Consider the following 20414-nt stretch of genomic DNA (forward strand, 5'->3'; position numbering starts at 1 on the left):
CACCGGCCCCATCTGGATACGGTCTATAAGAGTGCATAAACAGAAGCATCGGGCTGTCAGCTGGGAAGAAATAGGCATTGTTCATGTTAAAACAGATGCTATTTTCAGCATTGTCAAGGCAAACAAGTGGAGTTGTTTTCATTACATGAGCTGGAAATGTGAATTCACTACTGTGCAGTGTCATCAAGCAGAGCGGTTACACATCACAACAAAAATCTTTCATTGAGATGGGAATGACATCACAATAGCTAATATTTTGAGGTACTTGGATAAATATGTCGAAATAAAGGACTTAAATGGACTGTCGCTGATACGTTTGTTAAGTGATGATGTCACCGCTCCACTTCCGGGTCCAACGGAAGAAGAGCCGACAACTGAAGAAATATTAGTAGATCTTTTCTGGCAATAATGATCAAATAATTTTTACCATACACAATGATGGCTCATTTTAAAAAGAAAAATAAGTTAATTTTTAAATGGTGAGCCATGTTATTTTAATTAGGTGTAAACAGTTTTGGGCCTTTTATCTGTTGTTATTTCAGCAGGACATTGAGATAAACTTTTTAGCTGTGTTTGTCTATGGAACTAGTTTGGACCCGGAAGTAGCTTCTTATTGTGTGTGTGATGTTACAAAGGGACTAGATGCAAGTTGGTCATTTTTATACTCACTGCTGCCACCTCAGGTCTTACGCGTAACTGCAATTTCTATATTAAGCTCGTGCATGACGGTACTTCAGACCCGAATTAACAACTTTTTGAGAGACAGGGCAGGATTTTAGAGGCAGTTGTGGTGATCAGGTCTGGGCTCATTCTACACATTAGGACATTGCTGGTACATGTAGGGGAGGAAAATACATCCTTTTAGCATTTTTAAACTCCATCTAGTCCCTTTAACAAACGTATACAAAGAAGACTAAATCTTCCAGCTAAGTGGTCCCAACCAAACCTGGCTTAACATCTGAAGATGAATCCATAGGCGGTGAACAATTCATATGTTGCTAAACTGTAGCAAAAAAACACATGCGCAACACAAAAAAGAGCCCCTGCAAAGTCAAAATTGAGGAGAGGCAATGAAATCATTCGTAGTGAAAGTATTGCTTGATTTGACTCCATTTATTGGCTCTATATGGTATTAACCATATGAATTTCCATTAAAAAAAACAAGAGGACACTAGAAGGCACAGCATTGCTTAGAGACTTGACCGTTGCGTTGACTACTCCTTGCTCTGCGAGGTGGAAACGAGCCTCACATTTTTGCAGAGAAGCCCTATTGTAGTAGTGTGTGTAAGGGAGGATCTGCGATACAGCCACCAGCCGCCTACTGGCCCATCCATCACTGTCGATAGTCCACGCAGTGAGGGCTGTCCAAGGAGGCACGGGCAGACTTCAGGAATGATAATACGTCTAACAGCGGGGGGGAATGGGAGCAAAGGTCTCCATTTACACCCCTGTGGCCAAATCAGCTATCAATCTCGCGGGCAAGGCCGTTGGGCTCTGCGGTTAGGTGACACATGGGTGACATATAGCTCTGTACGGACTCGACAAATTCATCCGTTGCACACGCGTCTCCCCAGTCCTAAACATCAAGGACCCTGGGAGAATGACAGACAACTATATCGTCACCCCCATGCATCATTTGTCATAGCAGATTTCGACCTCTTGCCCTCATATTGACAGTTCGCCTTGACTCCGGTGGACTAATTGACAAAAACCTATCAACAGAACAAGCAACACAGTTCATGCCAGAGAAATTCATACAGTACAGTAGAGATTTTCACCTCCATCTTCAGAGGCGTCTTCTCACATTTTTAATCAAACTACAATAACTGCGGGGGTTACTGTGGGGCTCAAACCTAATGAGTCTTGACCCTGCTCAGAACAAAGGCTATTCTAATTAGTGAAAATCGGAAGAAAACCGGTCTATTTGGTGTGGTTAACCAGTCTCACATTTGATTACAAGAGCGATTAAAAGCCTCCGAAGACAGAGGCGAAACTTCTCAACTGAACTATTCCAGTCCATCTTATACAATAGAAAAATGTTCTGGAAGAATGAGAGCCCATACAAACATTAAATTATCATGGACGATATCTCCAGGCGACTAGGGGAACAGATTGTTTGGTTGTTGTCTGATGAGGCAAGTGCAATGGCGTGTAACAAGTGAAACTGTCTGAGGCGCGAGGCAGGGAATTAAATTGAATGCGTTTTCTCAGGCAATGTGCAATGAATAAATTAAACAACAGGAAGTGTGCAAGCGATATTTTTGTGGAGTCTCAAGAGGGTGAAAGGTGTGACTTGCAGGAAACAGTTCAGCTGCTCCCATATTGACAAGATTAGACAGATAAGCACGAAGCAATGGGCCGATAAGTTTTCAGGCAAATTTGCATTTAGTGTTTTAAAGATGGGGTATTATGCTTTTTTCAATACGTGAATGTGCCAAGGCAACACTTCAGGCATGTTTTTAATGAGGGAATGACATAATAACATGATGTAAAGCTTGAAAAAGTCGATTTTGCATATACCCCCCCTTTAAAATGAAGATTCAGGCCACAGTGTACATCTGGAACTTGTTCAGGAGAATTGACATTTGATGGAAAGAGTTGAAACATCAAATCATCTTATGCAAAAGTGGTGAAAGTGTGACTTTACCTGGTGGGACCGTCTTGATTCGTACAGGATGCGGACAGGTGTTGAGCACGCCTCGCACGTCTCCCAGCGTCATCCCGAGCACAGGTGTCCCGCCAATCTCCAGTATTATATCGCCCACTGTGAGGCCTCCCCCTGGCGCCGAGGTGACGAAGGGGAACTCTCCATAGTCCGCTCCCCCGCCCACCGATATCCCAAGCTCCCCTGACGCGCCCAGCAGAGGGACGAAGCTATCCTGCACTTTGGAGCGCCAGTGCTGCTTCTTTGTCGTTGTTTTAGACATGGCAAAGGAGCTGCAGGAAGGGGAAGAACACAGAAAGAGAGTGAGCATAAGGTGTGAGACAAGAGAGAGTGTCAATTAGGGAAGCTAGCACAGGAAAAAGATGCTGTGACTTCAAGCAAGAAAGGTGTGTTTCCTTAACCTAAACCTGTCAAGAGGGAAGGGTGCCGAGATGGTGGGTGAGGGAGAACACTGCACTGGCAACCGAGATGTGAAAAAGTCATGAATAATTCTCCAGCTGTAAAGGTTAGACCACTTCAGCACTATACCAGGGAGCTGCTTGTGTTTTATGCAAACAAGGCGCCGACAACCTGGGTACTCAAAGCTGACGCGGTGTTTTCATGTAAACAGGCAACCAACCAAAGTGAACATTCCCACACATTTCCAGTCACGTGGCTTTTGAATGTAAGAGGAAAAAAAAAAAAAAAGTTGAGTCTGAGTAAAGTGAAGATACGGTTCACTGAAAGCGCACGCCGTTTGACAAGCGAAACAAAGGGCCCAGAGCTGTGCGGTAGTTAAAAATCATTGGTAGATCTACAGTGATGCATGTTGCTTTTAGCCAGACATCAATTTTATAGATCCACCTGCAAGACAATGAACAATTATCCTATTTTCGAAGCCAGGACGGATGATTCAATTGTCTGCTCTCTTGTACTTTGTATGTATTAGCGTGGCAAGAAGCTTTGTCTTAGTTGGGAGGGATTGGAGGAGACTACTGTGTAAATGGGTGACATGCTTCATATGCAATAGGAGCAGTGTGTGTGGACATGGGTAGAGCTGACACGGTGAAAAGTGCTTTGATTTGTCAGTGATGTGACAGCAGAGATGTCCGGAGAGAGCCGACACTGTCGCGCTGACATTAGCGCGGACACACTGTCACCTTGACGGCACACAACTACACACAGACACATGATCACAGTATGCGGCACACAAGATATTTAGAATCATGTTTTCGATAAAGTTGCTGCTCCCTGACATACTGCTCTGTTATGTACAATGTTATACGGCAAAATACACTGGGATCAAGCTCAAGAGATGTAGGATCTTTGCCATTGCCACATGAGATCGCAATGGTCAAAAAATCCTAAAATGGTATTCATAACAAGCCAGTCCCGTTACTGAAACCCATAACGTTATTTAATAATAATAATAATAATAATAATACATTTTATTTGTAATGCACTTTTCACTCAGAGAATCTCAGAGTGCTACAAGACAACACACACATTAAAAAAACATCAACAATTATAAGCTTTCTTAAAAAGGAAAGTTTTCAATTTAGCTTTAAAAAAGTCCAGGTTTTTTGTTTCCCTCAACTCCACGGGGAGGCTGTTCCAAAGCCTTGGTGCAGCAGAACAAAAGGCTCTGTCCCCCATGGTTCGGCGTTTGGTTGAGGGAACATGGAGGTGGAGGCTACTGGATGACCTGAGGGTGCGGTTGGAGGGTTTCCGTGATATGAGTTCTTGCAGGTATTGTGGAGCATGACCAGTAATGCATTTATGGGTGAGCAGCAGGATTTTGTAGTCGATCCGGGCAGGAACTGGGAGCCAGTGCAGTGAAAACAGAACGGGCGTGATGTGCTCATACTTCCTGGCTCGCACAAGTAGTCTAGCTGCACTGTTCTGTATATACTGGAGTCTCTGGATGTCTTTGGCAGGGAGCCCAATAAAAAGTCCGTTACAGTAGTTCAGCCTTGAGGAAATAAAGGCATGGATAAGTTTTTCTGCGTCAGGAACGGTTAAGAGAGGACGGAGTATTTGAAGGAAATACCATGTCTAAACTGATGCTAGTAGTTCAATCTTAGCTTGTCATTTATATATTGTGGTTTTAGGTCCTGCAGCAAGAAAATAATACAAATTTGTCATGTTAGTATTGCGTTTGAGCAGACAGAGAAGACATTGAACTATGTACAAGGTGGTTTTATGTTGATAGGCCAAAAATTGCAGAGATATTAGCTATAAACCAGGCAAAAATCAACACCTTCTGAAGAAAAAGCCTCATAAATGGGCCCTGTAGAATGTTATGTCACATGAAAACAGCATCCTAACAAATTATGTTAAAAGCAACTGATAACCACTCACCCAGCCACCCTTTGTGCCATTCCAGGGCCTGATTTAAAAACATTACAGAATATATCTGTTCTATTTATGTAGCAGTAAGTGTGTAATATTACCCAAAGGCAGAATCTATTTGTGAATTTCTACGTTATGCTGAGCAAGAAGTGATTGACCATGCGTGCTCAAATTTAATCCGCAAACCATCACTAATCCTGCTCAATAATTAAATTCAAATGTAAAGGCTTTTCAGCATCCACTTGATCCTCCTCCCAGAATTAGACTCTAATAAACTCTTAATAGAAATCGTGAGAATAGTAATTATCATGGATATCAGGCCCGAATACTGTAGGTAGCGTATCGATATTTGTTCATTACAACTTGTTTAGAATATTTCTGCAAAAGCTGACGAAGCTGAAGTTAAGCAGATAACTCATTGACTCCTTTACCTGAGAGCCGACCCATGTAAGCTCCCAATAGAGACTTTTACTGATCTGCATTTACATTATTGATGTGCGGCATTAGCAATTACAAATAGTTCAACCCTTGTGACCAGATTTATACGTCTGAAAAGGTTTTGTTATAAGATATGAAATAAATATCTCCATATCAAACAGTTCGTAGTAAAAATGCTTTGGGTTGTCAGATCCAACACAATAAACCTAAATATGACAAATAAGGCAACACAGCTTAACATTATTGTGCTATTTTCAAACAGTGTGAAGGCTACATATCCTGCCGTTAAGTTTGCGGGGACAAGAACTCAACAATGTACCAAATAGGGCCCCTACGGACGGCAATGTTCCTCTCTAATCAGACACAGAGTGAGTGACAGGCAACAGGACAAGTGTAATCCCTTTCCCTTGACTGACAACCTCTTCAAACTCATCCTCCTAACACTTCCTCCCTATTAGTGCTTGAACGGTATCTCAGGGGGATTTTAAAAGTACAAAAGGTCAGTGGCTTTGGGAGGGAGACGGGAAGACTTCTGTGAAAATGAGCTATGTTCTAAACCAGTGGATTTCGGAAAGAATTGTAAAAACCAAGAGAGCGTCCTGCCTGGGTTTGACACTAGGCTCCATTGACCTACCAAGACTTTTTCTCCAAATGAGTCAGAGCTGGAAAAATTGCTTAAAGCCACACCGTGTACAATTTTACCCAATAAAAAAATGTAAAAACAAGCATTTATTTCATCACAGATATTTTCATCATTTAAAAACACATAAATGTACAAATAAACATGTGCTTTTGCTGTGAGCGGCTCGCCTCTCCTAAGACGTGTAACTTTACCGGGAGTGGGTGCGTCTCCACCTCGTCTACATGGAGATGTGACTAAAGGCAGCAGAATTTGAGATTTGATATAGACGGCATCCCTGGAATCACCCATATATGGTCATGTTTGAAAACAGTTAAGGGGGAAAACAATTTGGAGAAAAATCTAAACTTTCTCTAATTATTCAAAAACTACTTTCAATTCTGAATTACTAATATAGTTTTCTACTAAATAAAGATGCAAAGATATAGGGAGGGGCAAAGTGGTTCAGCAACCCATAAATACATAAATACATAAATAACGGCGAATGCTAACAGGATGCTTCATGTTAACATCGTGCTAATGCTAACGGCCACTACTGTTCTACTGAGCAACCTTTGTTGAGAAAATATCCACATGGGCCCGATTTACACTTGACTTTATTTGCATGAGATAAATAACTTTATATTCCACCAGAAAATGGCTAAAAAGAGTGAAAAATTGTGTTTCCCAAAAGATTCCATTTTCCCCCTCGGTGAAGCCACGCCCCCTTCTGTGACGCAATGCCGTTTGTATCTATAGGTTAGGTTCCCATCCATTCCATTCTTTGATTACACACTGCAGTAATAGCATTTTCTGTGTTGAGCTGGTCATTATCTGCATGTTTTGTACTGATGGCAACAGTATAGTCCAAAATGTTACGCAGTGTGCCTTTAAAAAAATATCTAAAAGCGTGGAACCTAAAGTAAAAAGCCTCAAGTAAAATTCTCATTATTACGATATTGAAAATGTGCATAATACAGTAAAATGCATTTAAATTACTTCACATGGAATATTACAGTATGTTTTATGGTTTTGCCTCCATCAAAGCTTTTAGACCAGGGGTGTCCATCCACTTTTAAGCTCCACAATGGCCTTTTTTCAACACCATTAGTACCACTTCAGAAAACGTCCTCTCCATGTACCTTCTAAAATTAGCCATGATTATCTCTAAAACAGGAAGTAAGGCAGAACAAATTACAAAACACTACATCGTAAGGGCAAAAGTCTCCTGTTCTTTGTACAAAAAAACAAATCGGCAAGTTTGAGAATCACTGATTTGAAGTACAACATCATGTGATTTAATATCAAAATGTGGCATGTGGCAAAAGTTGTGCTTTTAGCCTCAGACCATTGTTTTCCCTCCCACTGTGAAACCTTCTGTAGCTACATCGTTGACCTCATTTCTCAACTCTCAATGATAAAAACTGGAGGCTCATACCTTTTGTCATACTGTTCAATAACCAGGGCGATTGCTGTAAGAAGAAGCCGTTAATCTCTAGTCTTATATACAGATTTATGACATTTGAGAAGTTGAAAGCCATTAATGCAAATCTAAAAATAAAAGCTGTTTATTCTATGTTATTACGGCATTGTGTGTCTGTCCGTGTGGTCTCCATGGTGCGCGTATCACAGTCCAGGTTGTATCTGTTGTGTTGACCTTGTGCGTCTGACGGGGGTTTAATTAGGAGAGGCCTGTCAGGACCACTGGAACCTGGGCTCGTCCCACTGCGGACACACACACACAAGCACACGCACATAGCCCGAAGAATACAGACCTCTGAAACCGCTTTAGTGCACAGAGGATGCACTCAAAGCTACCTGTGATCAAGTGGACAAAGGAGATTAGAAATAAATATTACCAACAACAATGGATTAAACTCGGATACACCGGCTTGTTGTATATTGGGGGCTTACGGATTGTATAACCCTGGGACTAAGATAAGCCATTACTATGGAAAGCACGATTACTCAGTATTGACCAGGCAGTGAGCTAATACAACTTCTGAAAAATAGAGTGTGTTCTTCTGAATGGAGGAATGAGCAATTGTCACTAATGCTAACACTTTTGGACGCTGAGAAACAAAACTGTTTGGCATCTTGGTCGCAAACAAATACTACATGTGTAAATATCGGATTCTGCATTTGCACCATTTTAGTTGTCAAATATTGCGCTTTGTTTCTCCCTTGTTTTTGTTTGCTCAGCTGTAGAAAAGAGAATAGTAGTTACGATTGATTAGGATTAAAGATGTCCAAGCCCACAGATGCAATGGATAGAAGTAAATTAAAACTGGAGAACCTCAGTCTTCAAACCATTAAAGGGATATTTCAGGATTTTTGACATAGGGCCTTATTTCCTAGTTATTCAGTGTTGTTGATTTCTGGAGATATTGTTTTTTGTAACTCATGCTGTCCTTATATTTGAAGAGCTACGTGCCGCTAGGCTAGTGCAAGGCTAGCACATTTCTATGGTGTCAGCTAGCCTGCATTAAAAACAGTCTGACCCGCTCCACAGAGCACCTGAGGCAAATCACTTATAACACCAGACTAACCATATAAATGTCTGTGTCGATAGAATCATTTTTGGAATATAACTGACCTTGCAGCACATGAATGATCGCATTTTGAGGGACTATATTCGAGCAGATCACTCCGCCGCTGCGTAGCTTATACAACCACGAAGCTGATGCTGCTCAAATATAAGTTCTTTTAAATGCAAAATGGTTAAAATTATTCTAACTCTTCAAATATAAGAACTGCATGAATTACAAAAAAAATATCTCCAGAAATCAGCAACACTCTGGAAAGGAAATGAGGCGGCCCCATGTCAAAAATCCTGAAATATCCCTTTAAAGGTGTAGGTAGTGGAGGTTAACCTGCTAGTTGTGTCTCCAACTCATTTCCAGCTCTGACAATACCACCTGGACATCTCGATTTTTCTTGAGACTTGATAATATGTACGTTTTGGGCCTTGTAAAGCTTTATGAGAGAGCAAAGCAAAGCAGGGTGGAGGATTTTGACTCTCAATTTTGTGTTTCCCAGAAATCTTGCTGGTTTTGTCGACACAATCTTAAGCTCTACACTCCATGGTGGCAAAAAAGGGGTTTACCCTATGACAAGAAAATAAGTCGTGTGTACACCGAATGTAAACATTTTCGATTTACAGCGCTTTAGGAATTCAGATTTGTATTCCATCCACACAAACACCACATCAGACAGATTCCACCGTAAAACTGCAGCCCCCCCTCGAGACACCACATACATACTGAAGGATGCGCTGCTCCACAAAAAGACTACACTATAGGGATTTTTGACCTTTAGGCGGGCAAAGCGCTGACCACTGCACCCGGTCTCTGGTTTCACTGACTTCCTGTGGACCTGCCGCCTTGCACAGCCCTTCAGTGTAACCTCAAACCGGGACACTGTGCCTATGGCCAAACGCACACATCTTTTAACTTGAAGGCTACTCACGGAGGCCATGTTTATAATTCCGCGCAGAACGAGTTTATTTCAGCGAGCACAAAGCCACACCGCTGCGGGCTATTATGATCCAGTGTACAGTGCAAACATCTGCGCCACTGTTCCCCATTTAGACGCCTTAAAGCCCTCAGCAGCAATTCTCCCCAAGCGTGTGTGTTCACAGGTAATTAGCCACAATGATGGGGTGTTTTCTTAAAGATACAGACTTTTTAACACTTGAATTATTGTCCGTGCTGTTTTATGAGTCTACAGTCCTTTGTCGACCAGATGAAGTCATTTTACCACTGGCAGCGCTTAGTCATAGTGAAATATGACTAAGCGTTAAACATGTGTGGCTCCACATGTTTAACGGAATATTATTTATGTTTTCTGGTAAAAAATGAAAGAAAAAATGTATTAGACCTGCAGGTTTTAATTTACTTTACGTGTGAAAGGGATTAACGGGAGGGAATACACAGTCAGGAAATTGTTGCAGCAGGGAGATGAACTCATGACACCGGTCCCATTAAAGTGCTTTACATATGTATATAGCATAAACCTATAGGCTATCATGCAGCTCCTTAATCAGTACTGGGACTGCCAAGTACGATTCTATGGGAAATTCTCAGTACCCACCAATTGAAACTTGGTATGGACAGATTTTTTTCTTTCTTTGCCAGTTTTCAATGTCATAGATTTATCGGTGCCACTGTAGCTTGGTAACTTCGTTTCGAGTATCAAGAGGTATCATGTACAATACTAGGATACACCGATCTGATATTGCAGAGGTTAAAACCAACCGTTTGAAAAAGCATTTGAATTCTGAGCTTCAAAATGAGGTACAGCATGCCCATATTCACATAAATTTTGTTGGTGAAAGTTGTATTTTTAAAGTGGTGAGAGCCAAAACAGGTATTGGTTCAGAAACAAGGGAAGAAAAGCTTATTTACTGGTTTATTTGATTGTACAGTGCATGTTAATGGACATACATGGGCTAATTTCCATCCGTCGTCCCCAAGCTATGACTGGATCACCTAAAGGGGTGGCCAAGTGTTTGTATTTTAGTTTATGAAATGCGGTTAAAGAATAACTGATAGCCTATGACATATTTATAATGCACGAGCAGGGCAGGGTACTGTTTTTTATGATACCGGTACTTTAACGATACCTGATTCGCGATACCGATACCTGAACGATACTTTCCCGATATCTATAGTAACATATTTATCGTATAGAACCAGAAAACTAAAGCCGTGGGAACCCAGGGTACTGAGGGTGCAGGTGAATAGTTTGCGTATTGCAGCCAATATTAATAAATTGGAGATATACACAGGAAAAGCGTTTTTGAGGGCTGGCTCTCAGCACCCCAAATCAAATCCATGTTCCCAAGGCTCTGCAGAAAACAGACCAATAATGTTAATTTATTCCATAAAAGAATTGTGTATCCTTTATTTGAGCTGAAACAACCAAGTAGCTTCCTCTAATGCTGTCCCTGGACCAACAGCATCAAAACTTGGTCTCTAAAGATATAATATTTTTTTCCGTAGATATCATCGATACTTTTATTTTGCGATTCCGATAGTACCTAAACTTTAAAAGGTGCCCAGGCCTATGCATGAGTTGTAATGACCAGATCACTTTATCTGAGTTGTTTATATTAATGCAACCTAATTGCCTGTCATATACGCAAGGATAGTTAGTGCCGAAAAGTCCTCAGATCCTTGTTTGATGTTATTCCATTACTTTTTAAATAGATAGCCTATAATTGATCATTGATCTGTAACATCTCGTTTGCAAGAAGCTGAAGCTGTGCATCTGTTCACAATACCCAGTCCTAGCAAAGAACTAAGCAACTTTCCTTTTTAGAAAAGGTGCAGCAATGTATTGTATTTAAATTGCCTCACAGAATACACTTGGAGATGATCCAAGCTGTGGAGCTCAATATTTCAAAGACGACTCACAAATCAAGGACGTGAGGGAATAGGACATGACATTGGGCCAGAGACGTCTTCAAAGACCTTGAGGCGTGGGGGAAAAAAACTGGGTACGAGCAAAACACATCAATTAGAGCAAGTGAATAATTGAATTTTTCAGTAATAAGGAACCAGAGAGAAAACAACAGCAACAGTCGTCCAGGCAGGAGCATCAATCAGACTGGGCTAATAGGTCTCACATTTGTAAAACTGTCACTTTAAAAATTGTGCAAATGAAGGGTTTTCTCGTTAAAATGTACAGTCTTCCATTAGTCTTTTTCTTAGGTCTTGGTTGAATTGAGTTTTCTTCTTTTATGTCCCACAATCAGTTTTTCAGGACAAAGCTAGACTAAATAGACAAATGATACAGCAATACAGCAATACAGCAATACGAGAACAGGTGCTAGGCTAGTGCTAGGCTAGTGCATGTCTATGGTAACTAGTAGCCTCCATTAAAAACAGTCTGACCCAAGTACAGTGCACCTGAGGCAAATCACTTATAACAACAGACTACCGATATAAATGTCTGTGTGGACTGAATAATGTTTTAAATATAACGATTTTGCATTTAAAATAACTTATATTTAAGCAGCATCAGCTTCCTGGTTGTAAGCTACGCGGCGGCGGAGTGATCTGCTAGGTTACCGGATCTACAGTAGTTTGTTTACCTGCGGTCGACATTACTACACAAAAGAGCTTTCTACAAATCAGATATGGCAATGTTTAGAGGACAACGCAATGATTTTGAAGTGGTTTTTAAAGCAGGCTACTAGTTACCATAGACGTGCACTAGCCTAGCACTAGCCTAGCACCACTAAACTCTTCAAATATGCAGGAATCAAAAAATATATATATCTCCAGAAATCAACAACACTCTGGATAACTAGGAAATGAGGATATTTGTCAAAAACCCTGAAATATCCCTTTAAAGTGTGGCTAAAGGAAACTAAATATCCAGTTGCAATGGGGTTTTACTACATTTCAGTCTTCTCTCTCATATAACGCTCCCGGACTTAGGGGAAATCTGTGAACTGAATCTTGATTTAAAACAATAAATCACACAACTAATCAAAATCACAAAGCCATACTTGCAATTATGTATTTTTCCAACATTGCGCCTCCTTCGTATCAACATCGACAACACACTATTTCAGGCTTCATATTCAATGGTGCCACACTTGCCCCGTTGCTCCCATTCAGTTTCCGCTCTAAATGAGGAACACCATAATAAAATTAGCTTGTGCAATTATCCCCGGCTAGAATGCTCCATCAATTTGCGTAAGCCTATTTAGCATTTCATGCGCACTCACTTAAAGTTTTGACAGACAAGATGAACTAGAAGCGATTTTGTGTGAATATTAATGAGCCGACGGTACGTTTTTGCCAGATAAAATGTGACCGCCGTTTCGTAACTTATCCAATAGCTGGTCTCTTTGCTGACGCGCTCACGGTGAACAAACAACTGCAGTGACTTGAGGGCTGTTCATGTGTCCGCATAGGCCAGACATGAATAAGCACGAGTGATGGTTACGTAATGACAAAGTTGACGCCATCCACACATTTGGCAGTTTTGCATCAAGACAAATATAGCATATGACGTAATAACATAGACATATTGCAAAAAATATATATATATTTTCAGGTTTTGGAACAATTTGATCTCTTAACATATAAACGTTCACAACAAAACAATGTCTAATCTTCATATGTTTAGTTATTGCACTGATTCCAGGTTTTTTCCATTAATATATATGGGAAAATATATTTTTACTCTCCTTGTTGCAACAATATCTCCACAGAAATAGCACCTACGGACTCAAATTTTTCTGGTTTTGGACTTAAAGCCACACTGCGTAACATTATAACCGATAAACAAAATTGAAACCCAAGCATTACAGATATGTTCATCATCGAAAAATACATGTGCCCTTGCTGTGAGCGGCTCAGCTCTCCTAAAACATGGCTGTAACATCACCGTGAGTGGGTGTGTCTCCAGCTCGTTGCCATGGAGATGTGACTAAAGTCAGTAGAACTTGAGATTTAAACAGGTTAGGTTGATCACCCCACTGCAGGAATAGCATTTTCTGTATCAAGCTGGTCATTAGGAGCATGTTTGTTCTCATGGCAACAGTTGTCCAAAATGTTACGCAGTGTCCCTTTAACAATGTTTTTTCAGAGAGATTTTTTTTAATGAAATTTGAATGTTTACAGGTTTTTTCCACTATTAAGTAGCTTATTTTAAAACAGGATGTCCAAAATCCCCTCAGGGAGACTCTTTGTAACTAATACGTCAATAAAATAAACCCATGCATTTAAACATGGCTCATTTTGGACTCATTTTGGTGGTACTACAGAATATTTTGGCGAGCAAAGCAGTGCTAGTCCTTGTTTAGGCTTGCCATATTAGACCAACAACAATCCAAAATATACTTTATAGACTTGATTAAGTTCCGGTTCAATCCAGTTATAAATATGCTTGACATCATTCATCAGATTTTATCGCCGGATATAGACATAAAATGACAGATAATTTTCATTACATTTTCCCCTCGTATTTATGTCTCATCTGAACAAGTTTACCATTTGCTTTTTAACTTAAAATATAGAATAAAATAACTACAATACACTTTCAATTGCAATATTTCAAGCATCTCTCGTCAGTTTAACATTTCTACTGCATTTTGATGACGCTACAAAAAAACCCCACAAATATCACTGTAACCTTTACCACCATTATCTACCTGGACAATTGTGACTAAAGGCGTCTCGTTACATCAAACTCCCTCCGAATCGATGTTGAGTCATCCATGAAAAACTGCTAAAAACTAAACATCTCACCATTTAGCCACGAGAAGTTGCAGAATACAGTCTTTATGCAGCAGCCACTTCGCCAAACACGGCATAAAACCCCACATCCGAAGCCGACCCTGCAATCCCGGCCAAAGTGCGGCTGATGTGAAGTGAAACACATCCTTACGCAGCGAGCCCCTCGGTGCTAACGTATGGTAAAGCACCGCTCCTAATTTTACAGCATCCTCCCATGGGTGCCATTGGAGGTCAGCCAAGTAAAGCATCTCAAATAACCACTGACCTTAAATTCATCGTAACTAATTGACAGTGGAGCAGAACGCACGCTTAAAAGTGAATGGGAATGAACTGCAAGACTGTTTAGCCGATATGAATAAATGTTTGTATGTTGTGAATCTGTTATTAAGAATCTGTGTTACAATCCATCCAATATATGCTTTATGTGTAAATGCCTTTGATAATGTTGATTTGCTCAAAAAGGATAAGATTTTTATGCAATATTTTGGTATAAACACGATCTATTTGTCTCCAGATGTGAACAAAACGTCTTCAAATGTAATGCTTTGTTTGCAGATCAAGTGTATTTATCCACGATTAGGACAAAAATACATTCCATGATCTAAAAGTTGTTAAAGAGGCTTGATGCAAGTTGGCCATTTTATACTCACTACTGCCACCTCAGCTCATACGTGTAACTGCACCTTCTATATTAAGCTCGTGCATGACGGCACTTCGGACCCGATGTAAAAACTTTTTGAGTGACAGTGCAGGATTTTAGAGGCAGCTGTGGTGAACAGGTCTGAGCTCATTCTACACATTAGGACATTGCTGGAACATGTAGGGAGAGGAAAATACTTAGTTTTAACATTTTTAAACTCCATATAGTCCCTTTAATGTTTCCTTTTTTTTTAATTTACATTCTATGGTTCTTAAGCCCATCCACTGCTAATTATAGAGGCCCATGCTTTGGGTTTGAGGGCTATGACTAAAACTATTATAATAGGCAATAAATGGTTTAAAAGCACTTCAGTTTGCAGTGCTAACACAGACTCTTCCTAATTGTTTCACTTTGCATTTTTAAGTTTATGAAATGAACCTTATGTGGACTTATTTTGGTGGTCCTACAGAATATTTTGGCGAGCAAAGCAGTGATAGTCCTTGTTTAGGCTTGACAGATTAGACCAACAACAATCCAAAATATACTCTTTAGACTTGATAAAGTTCCGGTTCAGTCCAGTTATAAATATGCTTGAAATCAGCTGGTTTCTGATGTCAAAGTGGCAGTAAAGGTTGACGAATGCTGTAGCGTAGACAACATCACCGATCTCTCCTGGAAGCTGTACAAGAGCGATCCGGAAGACTAGCCTCCTCCCTCACTTGTATCATGTTTGTGGCCTGACCTCCGCCTGTGAATATTTACACACCAAACTGAGCAAACAACATGAGGTGAACTTAAGCCCCCTGATGCTCAACCACTTTCATATCTAGGGCACAAATCGGACAGCGGGCCAGATTTAGAAATAAAAGATTAAACGCTGGAGTAAGGCAAAAACCCAAATATTTTGTGAATCTGCTTCTTTTGCACGCCAGTAATAAATCCCCCAAAAAATCAATTTCTGTGTTTTGATTAGATTAAAGAGACTGTGGAGAGACTCTACTCGACAGGATAACAGGGGCTGAGTGATGTTTGTTGATTCGGGTGGTTTCATGAGATCAAGGTCAAGGCAGGGGGCGCTGTAGTGGCATGTTGTGATGTGTGTACATGTCCAATGATGTGAAGGAGACCACAGTGCTAACAGGTCGTCTGACTCAATATGGCGTGGCGCGTTTTTCACCCCTCGCTGCAGCCTGGGACTCGCCCTCATCACGAAGATGGGGCAGTTTAATTAAACACAGCAGATCGGCTCTTCTTCCGCCATGATGGCAGATAAAGAAGACTGAAAAGGGAAATTAGGGGAATTAAAAACTGCAAGGCCAGTGTTTGAAGTTAAAAATAACAGTGGTGTAAGCGGTACCGCTTTTGAGGTTTGTCTAATTTGAGGATTCTTTAGTTAAGACAAGAGACAGCAATACATTTTGTGTAGTAACAAAGTAGGGCAGGATGATGTGGCAAAAAGGCCATAGTGCCTTTCCTATGCCCGATCCCGTCAGATCTCAGAAGCTAAGCCAGGTTGGGCCTGTTAAAATACCTGGATGGGGGGCCATGAGGGAACACCAGGTAGCCTGGGTGAGTGGTGTGTGAATTAATGGTTGGTGGTGGTCTGAGTGGCCAATGGCGCAGATCGGTAGCCTTGTTTCTGTCAGTCTACCCCAGGGCAGCTGCGACAATATGTATGTAGCTTACCATTACAGAGTATAGAGGGGATGAAAAATGCACAAATTTGTAAAGCAACTATAAGCATCTGGAAAAGCGATATACTGAATAAGACGAATGCATTATTATAATTTAAAAACTAATCATGATTTTCTGTAAACCCTTCCTATTGATCTGTCTCAATTTTCGATTTGATCTCCAGGCTTTATTTGACTCATGAACATAGACAAGACAGAACTTTAAAATAAACCTCAGAAAAAAATAATAATACTGTTATTTATATCACACTTTACATTTCAAAGAAATCTCAAAGTGCTACAGGATTGGCTGTAGACCTGATGATTTAAAAGCCCTTATACTTTTACTACGATGGACCACTTCCAAATGACAGAGACACAATATTGCGCTCAGGTGCCAAAGAAATCCTAATTATGGGGAAGATGCAATGTGACAACAACTCCATCCAAACTATTTTGTGTAAATAAAGATTCCTCTTCAACTCAAAACAGCACAAGAATCCTTGAGACAAAATCTGAATCTTCTCGCATGAACACCAATGAACTCAGCAAACATTCTCTGCATGACAACTTCTCAGTCTTATCCCAGAACCCGGGTGTCCTGACCACCACCACCTTACAGCGCTGAGCGGGTTAACCTTATGAGAAAGCCCCACATCATTTTATAACAGAATGAATAATTTATAGAGACATGGAGAGGGGAGTGGAGGTCCTCTATAATGAGCGATTTTGCGAGGTCGCACGTTGGTAACCCAAGCAGGCCCTTCTCAAGTCCGTGTTTGTGTGAGGGAGAGATAGTGCTGATTCAGTAGGGAGTGCTGAAGGTGACCCTCACGTTCCCTTGCTGTTGGTCCCAACACCTGATATTGATCCCACTTGTCCAAACTCGGATCACACTCAAGGATACGGGGATTCATTGCCTTCTTGACATTTCAAAATATGGCAGTGTGTAAATGCTAACTCCACGCGGCCTCATCGATTAGTTATTGATCCATGCCTCAATCACAGTCCTAACCTCCTCGCAGATAATCTGGATTGGACATGCTCAGACAGTGTGGGAGACGCCAGTGTTTGTTATTGTTGCTGGAATTTCATATGAACTGTGGGGCAGGACTAAGAATAGACAGGTATACAAGCGCAGAATCCAAATGCACTGGCTGGGAGCAAAGGTTTGGACCACAGATGGGGAGACTGTGGATGCGTAGCCCTGCCCTGCCAAGGGTAAACTGCCTCACTCTAGGCACACAGGGAGAACGATAGCACATGCACTCACCCACACACACACTTTGTTTCTTTCCCCCCTACACCTTAAAACAGCTGCATGAATATGGATGGCACAGGACAAGGACACAGGAGGTACATAATTAGACAATCAAGTGTTCCCGGATGACATGCAACTCTACAGTGAGGAGGCACAGCATCCTCTTCTCTCATTAGCAGCAAAAGTGCAGTCATGTTTGTGCTCCGACATGCGTTTCCACTTAGTGTTGTCTTAAAACTGGCTCAAGATTGAAAGCAGCACAAGTTGAAGATAAGTCAAACAAATAAGATAATAAAAAGAAAAGTCACTCAAGCACCTGTGTGGCTCGACTGATGAGTAGTTGTCTTGAACAAAAAAATATAAAATCACAACAATAGCGTGACAATCAAAGCACTGTTCTATGAAAGTCATGGTCTCAAAAGCATCATTCCAGAAAAAGAGTCGTAAAGCCAAGACACACCCTAAACTAAGCAACAACAGTGGGAAAGGCAGCTCCACTCTTCTGCACATGCACACCTCAAAAGACAATCTTGTGGCACAACCTATTTTTTAACTACAATGGTGCAGGTGTGAAGAGCATGTGCCGCTTGGTGTTTTCTGAATTCAAGAGATGAGAGAGTGGGTTACAGTTTATGATGAGTAGATTGAAAGATGGGAAACAGAGTGGGCTATGTGAGAATTAGGCGATTTCAGCAGCCTATCAAGGAGACATCAATAATATGCAGTTAATTCAAGTGAGTGGAAAGTCGGCAACTGGACATTAAACGTGAGAAAGATACATGAGAGTAGTTCTTAGTATAATCTTATGCCACAACAAACTTTCAAACACTCCTGTTTACATTGATCACATGAGCAAGGTTCACCTGCTCAAACCTTATCCCCTGATCTGCCCCCATCATCACTAACCCTCATTGTCCTGCTCTCACACTTGGCAAACACACAACACTCTCACATTTCTCTGATTTAGGAAAAATACTGACCTGCCTTGGCGCTGACACACACACATTCTCTTCAAGCAGTTGAGCCTTTCGAAGAGGATCCGTTTGAACGCGTCTATATACATTGACCCGGCAGAGGTTAAACCACGTGAGGAGAAAAAAAAAACAGGTTTAGTTTATTTAAACCTTAGTAAAGGCCAGGGCAGTGCACTGTAAATGCACCCCGACGAGTGCCCGATCCACAGTGTCCGAGAAAAGTGAGGCGATGCGCGCAGCAGACAGCGTGTTTGGACACTAGTGATGCTCTGAGCCGCGGTGATCTAGAGACAGAGAGAGAGAGAGAGGCACACACACACATATACACACACACACACACACACGCGCGCGCACACACACATACACACGCACACGAGGCTCTATCGGGCAGATCTGACAGCGAGTGGACGCTTATAAATCTAGCTTCAACTACAGCAACAGACGCACGTCACAATTAACAGCTATCCATAAATAAAGAGCACGTGCCTGTTCTCCAAACTTATTCGGCTTTTACTGTGAACCATAGACTGGACTTTATCTCACTCATTACTTACCTCCATGTTCTCTTTGTCCTGGTCAAATTCGCATGTCCCTCTGCTGTCAGCGGTGGATACCCGGCACCAGGTCACTGCACGCTCTCCATTGGTTTGTAAGATTGCAGTGACTGTCCGGGTAGAGGTGTCATTGAACTGCGGCTTTAACGGATCCCGATGCACACAGTCCCAATTGCCCGGGATATCTGCAGACAGGACACGACGGAGTGGGTCACAATCTGTGGGCTCTGGTAGATGTAGAAGAAAGTAGGCTATACAACGCACCTGGAAAACTTGAGTTAACTTGGAGAGCGCAGAGGGAGGGAAGAGTTAAAGAACCACCCCTTATGCAGGTCCTGCGAAGTACCTGCATCAGCATCTGTTGTCCCGTGCAGATGGTATCCGTGAGCCAATGTGTGACAGTCTCATCAAACACGTGTTATGGGTGACAAAAGGATCGCGTAAAACTCACAAATCACTTTGAATCAGTAACTAACGTCGTACTAAAAGGCAATTAGGCCAAAAATGACAGGAACTTGCGGTTGTAAGTCACCTTAAAGTACTTGATCGCGCACATTTCCAGGTTTCTATAAGCATATTTTGAACATTCCCTTCATTTTGTCAGGTTCAAGCTGGCACAAACAATCAAACCTTAAACAAACACACGTTGTTCAAAAGAATGAGCTCTTGGTAATTTCACTGACAGTCCAATGGCGATTGTGCCCCCTAGAGGCACTTTAAGGTTAAATGTTAGACTACAGTTTGCCCACAGGACATCTGATAAGGTTTTTACCAGGGACATCATTTCAGTCACAAACCAAGCAAAGATCAAGGTTAGGACCATGGCATTTGACAAGTCAGTCAAAATCTGAAACAATCTTACACCATAAAAGACTGCCTGGTTTACAGTCATCAGAAGGGTTAGATTTTATTGGTTAAGATGTAACACTTTGTTTATGCAAATTGAAAGGATTGGTCAATAACATTTACAGGCTATAGCAACTGTTGCAGCGGCCAACTGCAAC

At 41.3% G+C, this 20414-nt stretch overlaps 1 protein-coding gene across 6 annotated transcripts in view; it reads right to left on the bottom strand.

Moving 5' to 3' along the window:
- magixb (MAGI family member, X-linked b) overlaps positions 1-19752 on the bottom strand; it is a 71733-nt gene extending 51981 nt beyond the window's left edge. For 5 of the 6 annotated variants that reach the window (XM_079558464.1, XM_079558463.1, XM_079558462.1 and 2 more), the window contains exons 1-2: positions 18863-19101; positions 2648-2937 (exon numbers count right to left, since the gene is read on the bottom strand). In XM_079558464.1, the coding sequence (XP_079414590.1) occupies positions 2648-2937; positions 18863-18945 (373 nt within the window). In that variant the 5' untranslated portion in view covers positions 18946-19101. Of the gene's footprint in view, positions 1-2647; positions 2938-18862; positions 19102-19410; positions 19596-19674 lie in introns of those variants that run through there. The other variant, XM_079558466.1, reaches the window with a different exon arrangement.
- Between the last annotated feature and the right edge of the window lie 662 nt (positions 19753-20414).

Source organism: Gobius niger, assembly GCF_951799975.1.
Source record: "Gobius niger genome assembly, chromosome: 6".
Classification (NCBI taxonomy): Eukaryota; Metazoa; Chordata; class Actinopteri; order Gobiiformes; family Gobiidae; genus Gobius; species Gobius niger.